Source organism: Cuculus canorus, chromosome 11, assembly GCF_017976375.1.
Source record: "Cuculus canorus isolate bCucCan1 chromosome 11, bCucCan1.pri, whole genome shotgun sequence".
In the NCBI taxonomy this organism is placed as follows: domain Eukaryota; kingdom Metazoa; phylum Chordata; class Aves; order Cuculiformes; family Cuculidae; genus Cuculus; species Cuculus canorus.
Window position 1 is genome coordinate 5,127,218 of NC_071411.1, and position 20,252 is coordinate 5,147,469.

Consider the following 20,252-nt stretch of genomic DNA (forward strand, 5'->3'; position numbering starts at 1 on the left):
TGCCCATTCCTTCTCGTTTCCACAGTGGTTAATATTCATACATAGCACACTTAAGGGGCATGAAGGTTAATTTACTTGGAGCTATGTTCATGTTCCCTCCTACTCTAACACAGAAATATGCAAGAATAACCCAGATTTCTGTTTCAGTTTCCTAAGGAGTAAAAGCATAGTAAGGGTAGATTTCTAGGGACCAATTACTTTTAACACAGGATATTTACAGGTTTGAATGTAAAGTATTTTATTAGAGAAAATGTGAATTGAAAATTACTGTTTGGAGTCTACTATCATTAACAGTCACTGTTTCTGTTCCACTAAACACACCCACAAAGAAGGTTGTAACTACATTTTATTGTGGAAAGTCCCGGTCTCCTACAAATGTTGCCTGAATTTCCATTGGGGCTTTATGCTGCATTTATGATATAATAAAACTATTATGTTTTCAACTTTCATTTAATAATCCTTTGTATTTATACACAGAGAATATACTCCCTTTTTATATGAAAGATGTCCCAGACACTCTCTGACTTTTATAAGCACTTATTTTTCCATGACTGTATGATGTGTTTGTATGTACAGTCACAAAAGACTGACTTAGGATTTTGAGTCCTCCAAGGGGGCTTCAATTTTTTTTAACTGATTTGTGCTTTTAGGGTTTTTTTAACTGTTTTTTTAAATTAAGAAAATAAGATATTTCAGAAGGCAACGTATATTCTGTAATGAAGTGCAAAGTCAACAACCTCACTTTGCAACAAAAGAAAACAAAATAAAGGATTTCCAGAGGTATAGTCTCTTTGGATAACTTAATTCTGACATCAATAATGTTTATCAGCTATCAAACATTTAAAGTAGTGTTTCCATTAAAAGATTCCATATATGTTTATTGAAAAACATTGCCTTTCTTCCTCTCCACAATGAAACACGTAACACAGGCACCTAATGGCACAAATTCATTCTGAATTAAAACATAATAGAAGTTTAAGGTTTACGCTCTGGTATCCTTTACACTTTGCAATACCTTCTTCGGCTATTGAAACACTGCTTAAGCACAGAGCAGGATACTACTCAACTCGGGCAGAACGAGGGTCAGAATATTATCCTAATGGTGGTAACATTCATGGAACAAATAAATATTCTGTTCTAGAAAACGAAACAATAGATATCAATAGTAAAGGTTATTGTCTGACATACACTTAATCATGAATTGCAAAGGGAAAACATAATGCTTAAACCCATCAATATGTTATGAGATTGGTGTTCAAACAATGACAGCAGACACTACCAAATGACACAGAAAGAGGTCAAAGAAACAATGTATGGTAGAATACGCATCAACAAACTGCAAATTCTTTAAGTAAAAACTATTTTAATGCATCGGTTTAAAGAAAATCATGTTATAAAATATAGGATTTGTATGTTTTCCTTTAAATGCTTGCTTCCACTACTTACTGAATAGAAATACTGAATTGCTAACCAAGATACACTACACATTCTTTTGTTTAATTATCGCAAACATGTTCACCAGCAAAACAAAAAAAATGCCAAAACAGAACCTAGCTAAAGTTTCCATTTCTGAAGCAGAATTCTTTTTACTAGGAAGTACAGCATTTCTTTGATGAGCCTTTAATTTTTTTCCCATGCTACAAATATTTTAGTCTACTTCTAATAGAGGTATAAATTCAAAGCCATACAAATTACTGGCTTGATTATCTCTTTCTACCCTTCTACTTTCCTTCTAATATCTTGCTCTCACTTCATCTATTCGTAGTAGCTTCTCAGAATTCCTTCATATAGGTATTCAAGATAATTTCTGAGGCTCACTAGTGGCTTTGGTACAAGCCTCTTGAACAGCTAGCAGTATTTGATGCAAGCATCAGCAAACAGCATAAGATGGGTAGATTTTAGATTTACTCCAGCAGAGTAAATAAGCAAAACGTTTCAAAATGAGGGGATGGGATGTTGATTTTTGGTTTTCTGATTGTTGTTGTCTGTTTGTTTTAAGATGAAACTTACCTTTTTCAACTGTGCTTCCAACTTACTACACTCTTCTTTCTTTTGTTCTATGGCTATTTCTAAAGACTTAAGTTTGGAGTCTCTTTTCAGCCCTGCTGATGCCAATGAAGATGCATGTTCTTTGAGATCGATTAAACTAGACTGAAAAATGACCAAGAGTAAAACGTTAATTCCTAGTCATCAGGACAATAACTTATTGCCAACTTAGCAACCACTTGGATCTTGTTCCTCCTCCCCTTCCCCAAAAAGAGTTGACACAAAGATAAGCATTGATAGCAAAAGACACGGTTTCGAAAACACAACCAATTGGAACCACAGGAGCATGCAGTGAAACATAGAAACATTCATAATACAGACAAGCTGACATTAAATTCTGGAGGTACAATTACATTTAAGTCTATTGCTCTAACTGACAAATGAAAATAGGAGCAAGAATGGAACGTTTGAACCTACTGGAGGCTTACGTAGAGGAAAAAGTAGAGATGTTGACACACAACTATGCAAAAACTGAAGCAATATTTTATGTACAGAAGCGAAGACTATGAAGAATGTTTAAGAAAACAGCAGTTCAGAAGCTGACCACTGAAGTGGCAGAACGTCAGTACTTAAAATGATTCAAGAGGACCTAATGCACTTCATTTCATTATAATGACATAGATAGAAGAGCATAGATTTTACTGAAAAGACTGACCTCTTTTTCTGTCAGTTCAGCCTGTAAAGCATTAACTTTCTCCTTCAGGTCTTTGTTTTCTTTTTTATAAGATTCAATTTCTTCAAGTCTTTCTCTGTCATCTCGCTCCCTTTGCTCCTTCAAGCGCTCTATTATTCTTTCCTAAGAAGGGAAAAAAGCCGCAAAATGGAAAAGTTGGGAATCATTTTAAGAAAGGACAGAATAAAATTTCTTTACATTAAGCAACATTTAGAAAAATCAACCTTCAGAAGTGGAGGATGACTGAGTTAATGGTATTAAAGTCAATGTAAGATTACCCTGATTTCAAAAGCACAGGATCGAGGTTTTAAATACTTGATAAGAGTAATACAGTACAGAAACCTCATTAAATAGCTATACTGATACGAATATGTTTAGTCTTGTGATAGATATGGAAAAGTATTCATCTCAGTAATTTATTTCCTGCACTCATAAATGATGGAACTTTTGAATCAAAGCTCAAAACAAACAGTCCGTGGCTGGTTTACTCTGCCTAAATTTGGATATGGTTTTTGAATGCTAGTAGCCTCTACAGTGGTTACAAGAAGTTTTCAAGGTACAAGGTTCCAAACCTAATCAGAAATCAACCACTTGCTAATTATCAGTAATTTAGAGTTTACACGTGTTATATTTTAAGAGGAAAACAAAAAAGTTTTCAAAAACAAAGAAAAACTACCCAATACAACGATACAACTTGCAATATCCAAAGAAAGATTTTTCTCCATCTAATTAACAGTAACTCTACACACACTTAAACTCAACCACATTTTAAAACATTTTTCTGACTTCCATTTACTACCATAGGGATTGATGAAATTCACTAGTCAAGGATTGGGCGATGAACTCAAAAGATGAAACGTAAAAAATAAATGGAGTGCTATGATTTTGTTAAGCTATAATTATATTTTTCAGAATCACATTCTACCCACACTTAAGGATGCAAATACAAACCAGGGTGAAATAATTGTATCTCTAGAGCTGCTTATGATTTGAGAATAGGTCAACCAAAGCAGAGTGTCAGGAGAACTTCTAGCACCATTTTGGAAGTCTTTTCTCTGCACCGAGACCCCTGGCACTGCAGATGTACACGACTCGTGGTTTCATTCAGCCCAACGGCAAAACCTCCCTCTGACTCATACCTGGCAGTATTTCAGGTAGAAAGGTGTTCATACGGAATAGAGGTCCTTGAGCAGCAACATTGTTGAGTATTACACAAGTGACAAACCGGAAAATGCACAATTTTCTAAAAAACAATTTCTATTAGCTGGCTTTTGCTATACAGATTACGCAAGAAAGTGATGATATAGGATACTGAATAGTAACAAATAATATAAATTCTTAATCCCTGGAACTTTAAAATGCCAGCCTCCACCTAAGTGCAGTAGTTTTGTAACCACTCAGAATCCACCTAGTCATATTCAGACCTAGTTTTATACCAACTCCTTCTTGAAGATTTGTTTACCTAAATCATGTTTTTCTTCTATAAAAAGTTAAACATAACACTATTTCATCTTATTTATGAAAAGTATAATTTTTTTCTCAGTCAGTCACAAAAGGAAGACTAATTTATTTGTCAGCTGCACAAAGCTAAATGTCAAAAACGTGTTAAAAGGCCCTAATATACCATGTTTTACTTGATTAACAGCTCGCTTGCAGAAATCTCAACAATGTGTTCTTGTTTCAGACTTATTTGCATTGGCAAGTTTTCCTTAGGCACTAATCGAGGACCTCACAGGTCTAATCTACTTGCACTTTATCACAGGAGCAGGAACTGAATTGCCACAGCATATAGCTCTATTATCAGACATACTCAACTGCTTATCTGCTGTGTGCTGCTACAGTAGGACCAACTTTATAAATATCAGCTTCATGAAAGCAACCTCTTGAGCTGCTCTGGGCCAGTCCAAGAGCAGAGATATTCTTTCAAAAGTTTCTTGTTAAAACATCAAGGAAGCTGATAGCGCTTTTGTATATTCTGATTTTCAAACTACTTTTTTTCTGATTGGGGGGAACTTATTTTTTGTTTCTTCCAATGTAACCTTCATTGTTAAGAATTTTCAGTGCTTGGGAGAGGCTCCAGACTTAGAAGTAAGGAACTGAACTAACGTATTTTTCAGTTTATTTCTAAAATGTTCTCAGAAGTGACTAAAAGTTGTGCTGATTCGTTTCTGATTCCTGTTCAGAAAACAAATTCTATCAGCAATATTGCTGGAAAAAATACAAATATCAAAAAGGATTCCATTCCAGTAAATTTTGATGCTGGTTTATGATGTTTACATTAAGAACTCATTTAGCATTACCAAGCTGCCTAATCACTAAATATGAAAAAAATAAAATCAAAAGCAGATGCTTTGAAAAAAATCCATATTTGTGAAAAATAAGAAATCATATTTCCTAATTCTGAGACAAACAATCAGTCTGAGTATTCTCAAGAACAATGCAGGAAAAACATGCATGCTCCAACGTTTGAGTCTTGGACTTTAAAAATACCTTCATTCCTATCATATGATCATGCTTCAATATCTTTCTTCTTACCATAAAAACTAAGAAATGCAATTAAACTCAATTCTAGTGAACTCTAGTGAATTGTGGTTAACTAAACCAGTATAAACAAATTTAATTTCTGTTTAAAAGAGCTTCCAATGATGCTCTTCAAGTACTTTCTTAAGGTTTGCAATTAAAATTAAAAAAAAAACTATTGAATTGGCCTAATGCCAGACAATACAGCTGCAAACTAGGCTTGATATAATTTCTACTGGGAAAATAAATTTTACTGGGAAAAAGAAAACCAAAACAAACACTGTATTTCCATGGAAATCTCGTATTCCTCAATCAAAGTAGCATCCTTTCAAGAAGGCATTACAAATTTAAATTCATAAAAATATATACATTGATCCACTTGTTAATAAGAAACTACCAATAAAGGTTCTTGTTTTATTCCATTTGCACAAAAATCTACTCCATATTTCTACCAGCATTTGCACTGGAAAAAGTTAACAACTACTGATAAAGTCTGTAGATCTTAAGAATGCTACTGCTGACAGAAATTGGAATAAGAAATATTACTTTTGGACACAGCTAGAATGAATTGGAAAGCTAGATGCAAATAGGAATGAGGCATATATGTAAACAATCTGCCAAGGTATTTATCTGCCAGCAGACACAAGAAAGCTAGAAGTAATAGTTCGTTTGGGACTGCTAGAAGATGCGTGTAATACATCCCAGAGACTACACTTAAGATTGAGAAACTGACCCTTGAAACTGTGTCCTTCAAGAAGCTTACAATGTGAAAGAAATTGTGTGTGATTTCTCTGTACAATTATCAAAATCATAGAGCGATGCTTTTCCCTTGGAAACGTTCTCCTCATTGTGTCTAATGCTCTAAGATCAAGTAGCCTATTTCTCAAAAGCTCATATTAATTCTATTCTGCAATATTGCTGCTCTTTTTTTTTTGAAGGTGAATTTTTATAACGTGGTTCACATAAGCAGATTTAGACAATGAACTTAAAGGAGACGGCAATATTTTAAGTCTCTATTTGTGTCTTGAAGTAGCCTGCAAACACCGCAGGGAAGATGCTACTCTCAGCTGACTGTATGTAAGCAAAGTGACTACTTTGTACAGAATTCAACCCTAGGCACCATGGGAGTCTAAATCAATTCCACTTGGAAAAACCACTCATCACACCAATTCTTCTAAAAATATGTCTGTTCATATATACCCCTGCAATTTCCAATGAAGCAGACACGAATTGGAAAAATACATTTCAGAGAATGACCTAAACTATCTAACTTTTCCAAAACGCTAAAACTAGCATCATGTATCAGACTTTCAACCTTTACTATGGCAATCAAATTAAGCTTGACACAAATTTCCATACCCTCAGGATCTCTGGCGTTGTCACATTTCAAGTTATCATATACTCAAAGAAATTCAATAGCACAAATTTTAAAGGAGCTCTAGGACAAACCCTCACTACAACATTCAAAAATAATGCATCCAGAGTTTAGTAAAATTTTACAGTTTGTACGTCTGAGAATGACAGAATATTTTATTTTCAGCTCTATACAAAACTTCTTCAAAAATATAAAAGCTTTTACATCTATTTATTAGCTTACATCTATTTCAATATATTTTAGAATAGTACTGGTACAAAACTACTTGAAAATAGCTTGCCACTAATTAATTTGGGTTATACTTTAACCCAGTACTACTTAATCGTTTGTATTTCTGGTAGTGGGATGATATGTACACGATCTATTCAATTCCTCCACACAAGCTGCTTCTAGTATGAGTAGCCACTAATTTATTATTTTCGATGGAGAAATAACATTAGCATTGACGATAGTTTGCAGCTTAGCAAATTATCCCAGCTAAGTAGCATTGCATAAGCGCATTTTCTCTGAAGTGCTGCAGGTACAGCTGAGGAAGAAGATGGGATACAAGCTTTGATTTGCTTTTGACAATCTATTTCACCATCAGTTGCACAGGAGATCTGGCAAGATTGCATCGCAGCACTTACTTTGCTTTCCACATTGACAACAGCAGCATGATGGTAAAAGGACCGTTTTAAACTCTCAGCTGCCTCTATGGGCACTCTGAGAAAATGATAACAGAGACTAAACCAGAAAAGATAAGGTTAGAAGGAGGAAAGACAGATTAAAAAGTACTTTGTGTCATTTTTTAATAATATGCTGTGAGAGTGGTGAACACCGTGTCCAGATTAGCAGCGGAAGATTAATAAAATGCACGTAACTTGCTGTACTGCATAACTGCTGTAAACTTATCAATATGAAGCAACAGAAGTAATAGTAACACCAACTTTTGTAGTCTTGTTGATGAAGAAAATGTTAAGTGATTAAACATGTAAATAAGTCAAAGATGCAGCATTGGCATTTTAGAAGTTAGTGCCAACATAGTGGCATTTTCAAGTCATACACAGTCATCAATATCGCCATAGAATTACACACTGCAAATGGCTTATATTATATATAAGATCTGTGAGCTGCAAAAAAGTGGATATTTGTACTAATTATTTTGGCATATAAATTCACTTGGATTACCTTGTATTCAAAAAAACCTGACCCCACTGAAACTGTCAGGAACGTGTTGATGCTTATTTGAAGAATCCAGATTTATCCTTTTTGCTAGGGATTTTCAAATTAGAAGCATATAGGGTTTTTTTTTAAAAAAAAAATAAAAATAATTCTCTATTTTTAATGAAATTCAATTTCCTTTATAAATTCAGTGTAGGAAGCCAATAGCGCTAGCAGCAAGCCAAGATAACTGTCACTAGCTGTTGGCTCAGTTAGGCTGTGCTTAACAAATAAATGAATGGCATAATCAAGATCACAAAGCCATAAACATACCCCGAACCTTTTTTAAGACAGGTGTCCATGCCTTTCAGTCCTTTCGGGGAACGACCACTCATCCCATTGACTAAGGTACAATATTCCCATCTCCTGGGCCATTTACTCTGTTCCCACTTAAAAGGACGTCCTTCTTTAACTCAGTCCTGCTTCAGTTCATTACCTAGGAATCACCCCTTGCTCATCCTACTAGAACAGCCACTGTTCTTCCTTCACAAAATACTTTGTTATAGGTGTCAAACTTAAAAAGACATTTTCTAGACACGCTTTACCCACAGGAGCAGCACAAAATGCTGTTCCATGAGAGAATGTTACCTTTTCCGACAGAGCTTCTTCTAAGGTTGCTAGTGCTGTATCTGTGTTACTAGAATCCGTCTGCAACGACTTCACTCTATCTTTGAGATTAGTTAGTTGTTTGTCTTTGTCCCTAAGTTGCTCCTGTAGATTTTCAATCTGAAAATAAAAACAGATTATAATATTCATCAACCTGGTCTTAACATCCAAAGAGGGACTCGGGTGCTTGGATCAGTTGAATGTTTACATATCACACAATGATACGAATGCCTCAGTGTACTGCCAAGTTTTTACGTGGTATAATATCAACAGCTTTTAACTTCTGTCCTTTCTATTTTGTTTTGCTTTGCTAAAAAGTATCACCTTTTAACAAATTATTGGAAAAACCTTAGCGTGGTCAGGTATTTTATTATTCAAATATTTTCTGATATTAATCACTTTAGTTTAAGGTACTACATTATCTCAGTAATTCAAAGTATGTATGGAATTACCTCTTCAGATTATTCTAGTTGCAATAAGAAGACCAAAAAAAAAGAAAGTGGAGGGAGGCAAAGTGAGTTTCGTGAGCTTTACACTGAGGAAGAGGAGAGATTATAACCTACCTATCTAAAAATCTCTTCTTAGTCCACAATGACGTGCTATAAAGGAAACTCACCTGAAGAGAAATCAGATTATTCATACTTCAAAAGGCCAAACCCAGAAACAAAGTCCCAAACAACCCTAAGGTCGTCATTTCCATTCACTTTCTTCATCTTCATGAAGATGTAAGGTACCACAATCTATTTCAGACATTAAAACTGATTTAAATAGATCTAGTTCTTCTTCTAGCGAGTATTTAAACATACTGCTAAGGTACCTATAAACACACTGTTTTTTTTAAACAGGTCATGATTTATAGTGGTAAAGTCAGAAAAGTTTTGCACAAATGTTGGTCCACAGGACCACACGGATTTTGGAAGCAAATCTGAATAAAAGCACTCAGCTTCTGACTGTCAAGGTAATCATCTTGCAAGGCTGTAAGGCAGTATGACATTCCAACCATAAAGCAGAGAGAATGTGTGATACGTTACATATATAAAATGTTATTAATTGGCTGTTGGAAGAACCAACCTCCCCTCATCTTGTGCTCTTAAGTGTCACTCACGATTATGCCACTGGCATAAGACTGGAATTTGTTCCGTAAGTTTTAACACAAATAAATAGTAACAAAATTAACTACTCTATTATTCTAGTAGACTTTATACAATATGACAATATATGCCTAACTCCATAAATTATCGCATGTTCAAAGCTGGTTTAAAATATGCTGTTAAAAATAGACAAATTATTACTGTCAACGGAAATGCAAATTCTTACTTTCATCGGTGATTTTACACTTCAGATCACATTCTGTTTCTACTGAAGCGAATGAAGGTTTGCTGTTCTTCTCATAAAATAATGTAATTTTTCTCATGGCCAATGTCCTTTCCATTAAAAGCATTTCCTATTTTAACTATTCAGAAGTGGAATCCTTCCTAATTACTGTTAGACTGCACTTAAAGACTCTTTTATAAACCTGGAGCTGAATTCAATGCATGTGCAGCTCTGCAGAAGTCAACAATTACGTCAATAAAAACTTGGTCTCCATATGCAAAAATGTATCCCCATAATCAAACACACTTTAATGTGTGGCATACTTTGGTAAAAATTCTCCTCCTACTACATTATACACGTGCAGGAAAAAAAAGCCTGAAGTATTGACATCATATATAACTATAATTAACAAATCATAAAATCCACAGTACAGCTGCATGCACTGTATAAACCTTGTTTAAATAAATTTAAATTTTAAAAGAACTTAAATAAAAGTTAGAAGTAATATAAAATCTGACAACAAATCTGGAGCACATTCCAATTAGAAATTCTTCATAACAGCATGACAAATACAAGTATGTACCTTTTTTTCTTTTTTTCTGGGCTTTTTTTCCTTTCTTTTCTTTTTTATTACACCATTTAGTATGTCAGATTGCTGCTATGGGCCAGAGATTCCACTTGCTCTACAAACCATAAAATACTAAGGTATGTAAAGGTATTTCTGGGAAGACCTGACATAGAATAGCTCACGCTTGTAAACGACCTCTCATAATGTTTTTCATCTTGTGTATATTTTATACAGATACAGAAATAAGATACATGTGTTAATGAGTTAAGAACTTTTTATTTTATGGCACGTGTATTAGTCACATCTAAAATTACATTAGCTGGCACGCAGACGACTGCACACTATGTTTCTTTTTTTACTTTCATCTAAGTATTAATGACTTCAACAACTACCTCATGACACCCTGTGGAATACTTAAGCAATTGCACATTTCAGCTTCACCAAAACAATTTCTCAAGCGAAAAGGAAATAAAACAGAAGAGTGAATATTGATTACATGTTCTTTGAAAGAAAGGTAAGATTTGGTCCTTTATTATCATCAGTTTGACCTACCAGTTCTAGGGACCCTAAATGAAAGTACTTATTTCCTATGCAAAGTCCTTATCTGAATTCCACGGCATTTACACGATTTCCTTCCTCATAATTTAAAATATGATCCAACCCTTAACCAAGAAAACATGTTCTAAAATTATTCAGCATTTACAAAATTCTTTCCTCAGAGGGAAAGCGAACAGGCAGCAAATTAAAAACATCCCCACTGAATCACAACTCCTTTAAAATAAGTCATTCAATGAGTAGTCTATAGATAAAATTAGAGGAAAGGATCTGATTATTCTTCTATTTGTGCTATATAAATCTGAAGGAAATACTTTGATGGGAACAGGACCACACTGGCATGTGTGCGAGTAGAATCAGCACCACAGAGCTTTTGTTTGTTTGGGATGGGCACGGGATTAGTAAAGATCTGTTAATGAAGACAAGATTTTATGACTAGTTAATCACAAAGAGTTCTCTCAAAAAGATTACACGAGGCAAAGAGACCGAGTAGTCTCATATGCTAAAATCCTGGAACACAAGATATGATTTAGTTCTTCCTGGCTTTTTTAATTCCAGAAAGAATAACAAACCCTTTGGTAACCTCTGTCATTTTCCAACATATATTTAGGTACAGACATCTGAGTAAGGATACAATTTTATTGCTGAATAATTGGTTAGTTTTGAGTATGCCTGAATTCAATTTATGACAGGGATGTTAAAACTTTCTTAATCCTCAAGCACATAAATTTTTATCTGATGGGAAATCAGGTACTGTGTAGTTCTGTCAACATGTAATTCTGACCACTGTAAACTGCCGTGTCCCTGTGCCATAAGCTGTATGAGAAGAAACTTCTCCATCCTCTCTGTGGTCCAGAAAGCATGTATATTCCCAGAGCTGAAGACAGACTTTGTACCTTTGTAAAATGCAATACTCTTACAGATAAATGTCTTTACTATGAGACATCCTGTCAATAAACTGCATATGCTAATCTTGTCACTTTTTGGCAATGGTCTGAGGAATGTTTCTTAAATACTCAAGGGATTAACTGAAATATCACCCAGAGAGAGGTTTTAGAATTCTACAGTAACACAAGTTCTCAAAAGAAAATTACTTTCATTATCAAAATTAAGCTACCGTACTATGGAATTTGCAAGAAAATTATATAATCAAAGAAAACGTTCCACACTATAACAATTTGCCCCTAGAGATATGCGTTAAAGCATGAGAGCTTAAGACAGCGTATGAGAGAATTTCAGAGATGTCCTTGGCCTAGCTACTGAAACTATACAACCATATACTTGAACTTAGCCCCATATATTTTCCTCTCTGCTCTTTATTTGAGTTTTCAATATCTGAGACAAGTATTTTGTTACGCTGTCTTTTTAAATCCTAGAATTAATTTTGGTCGATTCTAAATTTCTCTAGGTAGAATTCTTCGAGATTTGTTTCATATTAAAACACAGGTCATGTCTGTTGCAGTGAAGTAGAGATTAATACTATAAAAGTTTGGTTTAATTTAGATTTAAAATTAAAACACAGGGAAGGAAACAGAACTCTTGTATATATCATTTTCAGTATTTGCTAAATAACCTTACTATTTTAAGAAAACAAATTCTACTGAATTATCTCCCAAGTACTGCTGCATTCTACTTTAAACAGTTCATGGAATTATGAGAAATAGAGATTTAATAAATAGCATTCATCCAACATGAGCATTAACTATGACTACTTTAAGCCTTAGTATTTATTCTCAGACTTTAGCTGCTGCCTCATAGATATACATAACAGAAGACAACTATTAATCGAAACAGAAAAAAATAGGTATAGTTCACATGCAAATACTCTAAATGTCGACTTACACACAATTTATTTTTATTAGTAACACTCATGATAAATGTTCTGTCTCATATGGTCCTTTTCAGAAACATCTCAGTATATCCCAGAACATGGAATCACTGCAGCTCAGTAAAACAGAAGTATCTACAGATGTCGTAACATCTCTGTTCATGTACCTATAGCATCTTACCTATCACTGTCTATTGCACAATTTGTTCTCAATCGAAAATATTTCCAGAGTACCTTCCTGTCACTGCCTTCCAAAGTGGAGTAATATCACAGCACTGTACCGATCCAGGCTACAACACACCTCATGGTTCAACAGTACCTTTTTTAGCTTTTTAGTCTGTCATTATTTTGTCCTACAAACCTTTCTTAAACAACAGAGATTCTAGATGACCTAAAGCATGTAACCAGCTCGATCCTACGCTACCAACGTGACAGTAGATTACCCAATCGGAGACAGTAACAGTATTTCTAAAGTTGTCCATAAACTTTACATAACCCTTAATGTAAAGCTTTTACAACCATGGATATGGTGCATGTCCAAGGAGAAAGCAGCCTCCAAATCAACGGAACCATAAGGTTTTCACATAAGACGACTGACCTGTCTGAATAGATTTTACCTCGACTTCCTTGAGGACTACAGTCCAAAGTGGCAAAGTGCAGGCACACAGTGACTGTCACAAAGGAGCTAATGAAGCAAACGCTGCTACATACATCAGCTCTCACATTAACGTGATGACAATAGCAATAGAATAGCGGCATGAGCTGGTAATTACCCTATTGCTACCTTCCCAACTCTCATAATCCAAGCAGGAAAGAAAATAATCCTTCAGAATTTCTCTCTACTTGACAAGCTTAAAAAGCAGAAAAAGACATAAAACCATAATAAGAAACCAGAAAAAAGGAAATTATTTTTTTTCCTGAGGTACACTTACACTGTTTCCTCCAAAGTTACAGCATTTCTGTACAGCACATTTTCTGCTTCTTCAAGCTCATTGAGTTTTTGCCATTAGTTGCTTTTATATTCTAACTTACTACAAGTGTTTCTCAGGTCTGCTTACAAATCTGTAACCTAAGGAGCAATTGCTTTAGGAATACAGGGATATTTTAAGGTCTAGAAGACATTCTTGCTACTAAACAGTTCAGTCCCATATGTTCACTGTGTCTCTCCCATTGATTTGATAGGCTACTCAACACATTCACCACAATAGGGCTGTAAAGCTGGAAAGAACAAAAAGGATATGATTAACGAAGTCATGAAATTTACATCAATATCAAGCTTCTGTACAGATGTTGCACAGTAATTAAACTTTCCTAAAGTAGGCCAGGGAAATCAAATAAGTCAGTAGTAGAATTAAGATATTCACTCACATAATATATAAATATTTCCCAGGCTGTTATATGCTCTGGATGATTTAGCCTGATAAACCTATGGAGTACAAAGTATTAGCAAAATCTTAAAGAAAACAGTACAGAAGCATAAAGTATCATTATCGTATCTAAAAAAAATCAAGAGGATTGGAAATTAACCTGATGCTAAAAGGAAATCTATATGCCCCTTAGTTTTTTACAACAAAAAAAATGGTATGAAGAAGGAAAAGAAATGATGATAAAAAGAAGTCTATATGCCCCTTATTTTTTTACAAAAAAAGGTATGAAGGAGGAAAAGAACTTCTGTAGTGTTGATCACTGAGAGAAAAATGTATATAATTTACAGGGAATATGCAGTCATAGTCTCTGGTCAGTATCTGCAATAAAGTGCTCTTATATGTGACTATGAAAAAAAATTCCATATTCTATCATCTAAACCAGCAGCCTACTATCTCATGCACGTGTAGAAACTGAGAGCATCCTATTGTATCAATAAATAGAAGCAAATGCAAGTAAAACTGACGATAAAAATTCATCTCTTTTCTTCTTCTTCCAGAACAAGCGCGTTTGTTTGTTTTATTTTGCAGTTACAGCAGGAAATATCTGATCCACTTTTACTTATTGTGAGATTCTAGATTCCTTCCATTATAAAGGATTCAAGCGTATTGGTACAGGAAGGATTCAGAGGACTCAACAAGCATTAAGAAAGATGATGTGTCCCCTGAGTTTTCATACAGAGAGGAGAAGAAAACTCCCCCAGGTCTGCTTAGGGAAGGGATCTGCCCTCAAGTCAGCTGATACTTTTACAGGGCTATAAAAGCAGGTCAGTGGGCAAACTGAGCGAAGAGAGAAGGCTGTCACACAGAAAGCAGCTCCTGGACTGAAAGCTTGGCTTCTGTTGCCAGACTCCAGCTGAGAAAGAGTTGGAACTTAATGCTAAAATTAACCTTCACCAGGAAGCTGGCCAAAAGAAGCCTGGGCTGATAATATCCACTTGTGTATCTGGAAATACTCAGTCTCTGTCTCCTTCTCTTCAGGGACCAATAAATCCTCTGAACAAAACAGCTTGACTTTTGGACTCTTCTAAGCAGGACTCACAGTCTTGTCAAATATCCATTGAAAAGTTTTTTCACTCATTTCATGTATTTTTTGTGACATAATTCAAAAAGCAATAGCTATTTCCAGATACTAAGTGTAATAACACAATTTAGACTAACCCGTAATCCCAATTATGACAAAGAGCTAGACATTCATTCTTAACAAGCTAATGATTTTTATCACCACTGTCTACACATATTCAGGGCCAGATTTTCAAGCTGGGTTGGTCGGGTATGAACTCCTGCACCTCAGAACAATTTGCATATTACAGGGTAACGACCAACTGCTGAACTTTTTCTGAAGTCTAGCCCAATCGCACACTGAGAGAAAATATGACCTGTGTTACTTCTCCAAGTCAACCATGAAAAATTACACTTTTCTGCTCAATTCTACCTTTCAAGTATTTGAAGACATCTGATAACCCGTTACTCGTGGTCAGCTTTGTATTACTTGGTATAGATGCATATAAAAATAAGATATGTTAGCTTACACAAGAATTTTTCAAGAATATTTTGCATGGAAAACTGTTATACAATACCATACACAAGCCAGGCATACTGTAACATGCTGTAATGGAAACTCAGAAAAAGGCTCTTTTGGCATACTTATAATACAAATCATTTCAGCTGAACGGTGATACACCTTTTAGTTTGTATAGTGTCATTCCTATTACGTCTATATCAATAGTAGTTCTAAGGAGCAATATAGTCCTGAAAAATTAATGGGAAGCATTCAACGTAAATAAGACAGTAAACCAAAAACAATGTCCATCAATAAAAGACTAAAAGAGTTCAGAAAAATAACAGAAGGAATGATTTCCCATAGCTTATCCTAAATTATGATTTTACACACTTAGGAAAACTAAAAGATAGGAAAAAAAAAAGATTTCTCTTTAATTACAGAAAAGAACCATTATCTAGACTTCTGAAACTCTAAGAGTAAGGTACATATCTTACAAATTGTACTTCATTTCAAAGTGAAAAAAGTTGAGCAGGTTGTGGTGGAAAGAGGCTAGAAGTCCAGCTTAATTGCTAGAGAAAATGCAGTGTTTTCCTTCACTGTAACAATCTCCTTTAACCGCTATTCGTGGGCAGTGGAATACACTGTGACACTCTAAGACCTTTTCCAGGAGTATAGCCTGTTACACCTAGCACTGAAACACCTACGGCAATTTCCTTTTGCATTTGAGAGCCATGCAATCACTATACCTGCCCCTCTCAAGTTTCTATTCTTTTTGTCTAACATTTACACATCACTGTTCTGACAATCGGATGTCTGAAATCAAGCACGGTTTTCCAGGTGGGATGACTCAAAGGCCAACGAGAGAGGTTATCTTTCCTTCTGCTGCCCAGTACTCTTGCAGAGAGAATACTGGCAATTTTTACTACTACATCCCATCACAAATACTCTTCTGAATTGATATTATTCAGTCCCTTCAGCCTCCCAGCATTAACACTCCCAATTTATTTTTCAGGCTAGTCGCCATTTCCTTTTCTCCACCTGCATTCCAACATTTTTTCCCCAACTGAAACACTGAAGACCATTTTCTAAATTAAAATATTGAAGAAGGCCATATTTGAGATAAAAATCTGCCTTCTCACTCCAAATACGTCCCCCTCATCTTAACTACAGTTGTCCATTTATCCTTTTTCAGATTTCTTCAATCAGCTTGAATCAATGCAGGGATTTTTTTTTTTATTATTACCTGAAGGGTATTTTTTTACTTTTGTTCTTTCATATTCACTCTCTCCATGTTCACTACAGAACTATTGTTTACAATTAACTATTTCTAGGCTAGAAAGTTACCGTTCCATCGAGATATCATAGATATCCATGCGGACAATCCAGTTAAAGAATTAATACCTAAATTTAAACTCTGTCATAATCTGTAGGCTCCCGGTTTCTCTCACCTATTTTTCATATAATTTGTATTTATGTACATATGCATTGTAATACTTTCAGGATATCTGTTTTGTTTCTATAAACACCACTATGTATTTCTGTTGATGGCTTAGGGTTACCATCTAAATCATCAGCTTGAGTGAAAGAAAAGAGTACCTTTATTTCCTTTCCTGGAAAGTTTAAAAAGATATTTAACATGCTTCATAGGGTTTATATTGGAAACTCAATACATCTCTCATATAGTTTTTATTCCAATGGAAAGCTATAAAAGATACAAGAGTCTAGACAAAACCAAAATAAATGCACATTTAAACATCACAGTGTTCTACACGACAGCGTAACTCGGGCCACGTACAATTACGAGTCTAGAAAACATCTAGCATTTACTGCAGTGTGCTACGACTAACTTTGTTAGAAGATTCAGGCCATAAATTAAATTGTAACAGTAATTATATGTCTCCTCATATTAATGGTTTCATAACATGCTTTTTACTTAGAACTGTATGACAACATTAAATATATTTGGTATAAAGATTTCAAAAGTAAAGACAAATAATCCACTTGAGAATGAATGCAAGCTTTATTTGATTGTTCCAGAATGCAGAAAATTCTCAGTATTTTTTTTTTCAATTCAGAGAATTTCAGATAAGCGTACAGCTTTTACTTCCAAATAACTTGACTGTATAGAACTTACAAATGCCAGATATTTCACACCTGAAGGAAAAAAGTGCAGGTACAGTGCTTTAAAACTGCTCTGCCCTACTTAACCCTTAATTCCATAACTATTCTTCCAGCTTTACAAAATTATTTGAGATCTCCAATATTCTGTTATTTCCCAGTTTCGCTATGAAATATTTTAAATAATAATATAATAATTGATCAATAACAACAGAGGAAAACCATTAAATTTTACACTTCCTTACTCTCAGAGTAAGGAATAAGGGAGCAAACAGGTTAAAGTAGGAGGAAGAAAGTCCTCAATATGGGAAATAATTTTAAATTAACAAAAAAATCGTCAGAGCAAAAATTTTTACATTGAAAGTAAAAATAACAGGCCTGCCCTTTAGCTGTTCTAAGGGATGGCTGTATGAATTCAATAAAGCTATGTTGATTTGTAGTAGAAGAGCATCCTGCCCTTAGAAAATGCATTCAAGAGATTGTAATAGACAATCCAACTTCACATAGAACTAATTTATAGGAATCTCCTTAAGTGTCAGTGGTAAAAAGTAGGGATAAAAAAACCAAAGCATAGCAGTGGAGCTTAAACAGTTGAGCAGAAATTAATCTGAAATAATAATACTCTTTCCACTGGAAAGTTTCCGTTTCGCTACCTGGTGATAGAAGGCAGCTATATTCATCTATAAGAGACAGCATAATGACTTTACATGAAAGAAAATCTTTGCAGGAGGGTGACGTATGTCCCTTCCCCCTTCTTTTAAAGATGTCTTTTCTTAATCATCCTAAATTAACATATGGTCAATGTACATTGGTTTATATCAATTAAGAGTTGAAGTGTTCAAAATGGTGTTCATCAGAGAACTAAGATTCTTGTGTTACTCTGAGATGTAATTTAATATTTGTACTATAGCTGCACAGAAGACAATGCACATATTGAGTTTCACCAGTTACTGCCAGCCAGACACAGTCTTTCTATGTATAAACTATCAAAGCACCACTAAACTTAAAGTGAAATGTTAAACGTAGCAACTTGGATGTCTTTAATCAACATCTGCTGAACAGTTTAGATTTCCTATAGCAGCAAAAGTAACACAGCAATGCTTTCATATAAATGTCAGAATAAGAAGTAGAAATAATCTGAAGTAGTTCTGTGTTTAAGAAAGTTTGCTTTTGGTATGAAAAATGTCTTTTTTTTTTGAATCTTTCTCTGAATTTCCTTTACCATATACCTCCTCCTAAAACACACTTCTAATACTATCAACTACATAAAATTATTACACAGGAGATCTATGACACAGGAATACTTTTTTTCCCTAACTCGGTTTTTCACTATGCCATTTAATAGTCAATGCAGCCATCTTTATTCATTTGGCTTTCTTCTTTTTTTTCCAGTTACTGTAAAAGTCTTGATGAAAGGATCCATGAAGAACACTCATTGTCCCTTTGGCAATTATAGGAAAATTCATTGCTGTGTCCTGAGGATGTATTTGGAGGCAATCTGGTATTGCAGTGGCAGTGACACTGACTTCATCTTGTATAAAACTGATAACACACTTGTAATATTTTTTTGTCTGATGTGTTTCTTTGCTTTTTATGCTGCACATTTATAACTTTATCTTAAAGAATTATATAGGGTGGTAAAAACTTTAAGCAATTGTCAGATGTACTTGTCTCTCCAACATCGTTCAGCCCTTGTAACTCCATGCTCACTTTTGTTACCACCCGAAATCTTACCCTCCACCTCCACGGTGGGGTTTGACAAACACGAGATAACAACCTTCTGGTTAGTTAGAAGTTATCAGTTAAAAACATTCTGAAGTCCTTTAGAGATGATCACTATATCTATATATCTATATATATATCTATACTATCGTATTTCATAAAATGACAGCGTACAAAAATTAGTAACTTTTAGTGAATTTACTGGAGATTTATGCCTAAACGAATGGCAAATAGGCAAAAAATTCTTTCACCTATAAAAGATTATGCAATGTTACGCCATTTTCTTTTTTACATTCCAAGAATTGCTTTACTCCATTCTCTTCATTTCACTTTGCTCTTAGCACTATGCCTGGCTAGGAGTTAAAAATTCAAGTCAGGTGTTCTAGAAGGAAGTGAATTAGATTCAGATTCCATTCCAAAGTTGGATTTGTTCTACTCAAGAGTCAAATATACCACTGTGGATTCTGCCACCAAGAAGTACATACTACTTGGCAACAAGAAAATTATCAAAGCAATTCAACCAAATTGGCATCACTAGCTCCGGCTACATCTGGTAACTATAATATGAAAGAAGAAGTATGAAGGTAACAGTTCTCGTTCATTGTTACCATTAAACTTATCTGCCTGTGTACTTTTAAGCATTCGAACTTCATGCTTTCATAAAACCAATAAGGGATTCAAAATTTATCGTTATACTTTGCATATAGGCAACGTTAGCAGACTTGGAACTGTCTGAGATTTAGTATTAATACACTAAATTTCAGTATCAACAGTGCTTGAGTTCAAATGAAAACAAATA

At 34.6% G+C, this 20,252-nt stretch overlaps 1 protein-coding gene across 17 annotated transcripts in view; it reads right to left on the minus strand.

The window, feature by feature from the left end:
• Positions 1-20,252, minus strand: part of ERC2 (ELKS/RAB6-interacting/CAST family member 2) — a 416,897-nt gene that overhangs the window by 257,565 nt on the left and 139,080 nt on the right. For 13 of the 17 annotated variants that reach the window (XR_008451681.1, XR_008451679.1, XR_008451678.1 and 10 more), the window contains 3 exons: positions 8,403-8,540; positions 2,702-2,842; positions 2,011-2,151 (listed from right to left, as the gene is read on the minus strand). Coding sequence is in view for 1 of the 17 variants with exons in the window: in XM_054076666.1 (XP_053932641.1) it covers positions 2,011-2,151; positions 2,702-2,842; positions 8,403-8,540 (420 nt within the window). In the remaining 16 variants the exon portion in view is untranslated. The remainder of the gene's footprint in view (positions 1-2,010; positions 2,152-2,701; positions 2,843-8,402; positions 8,541-20,252) is intronic. The other 4 variants (XR_008451688.1, XR_008451687.1, XR_008451686.1 and 1 more) reach the window with 1 other exon arrangement.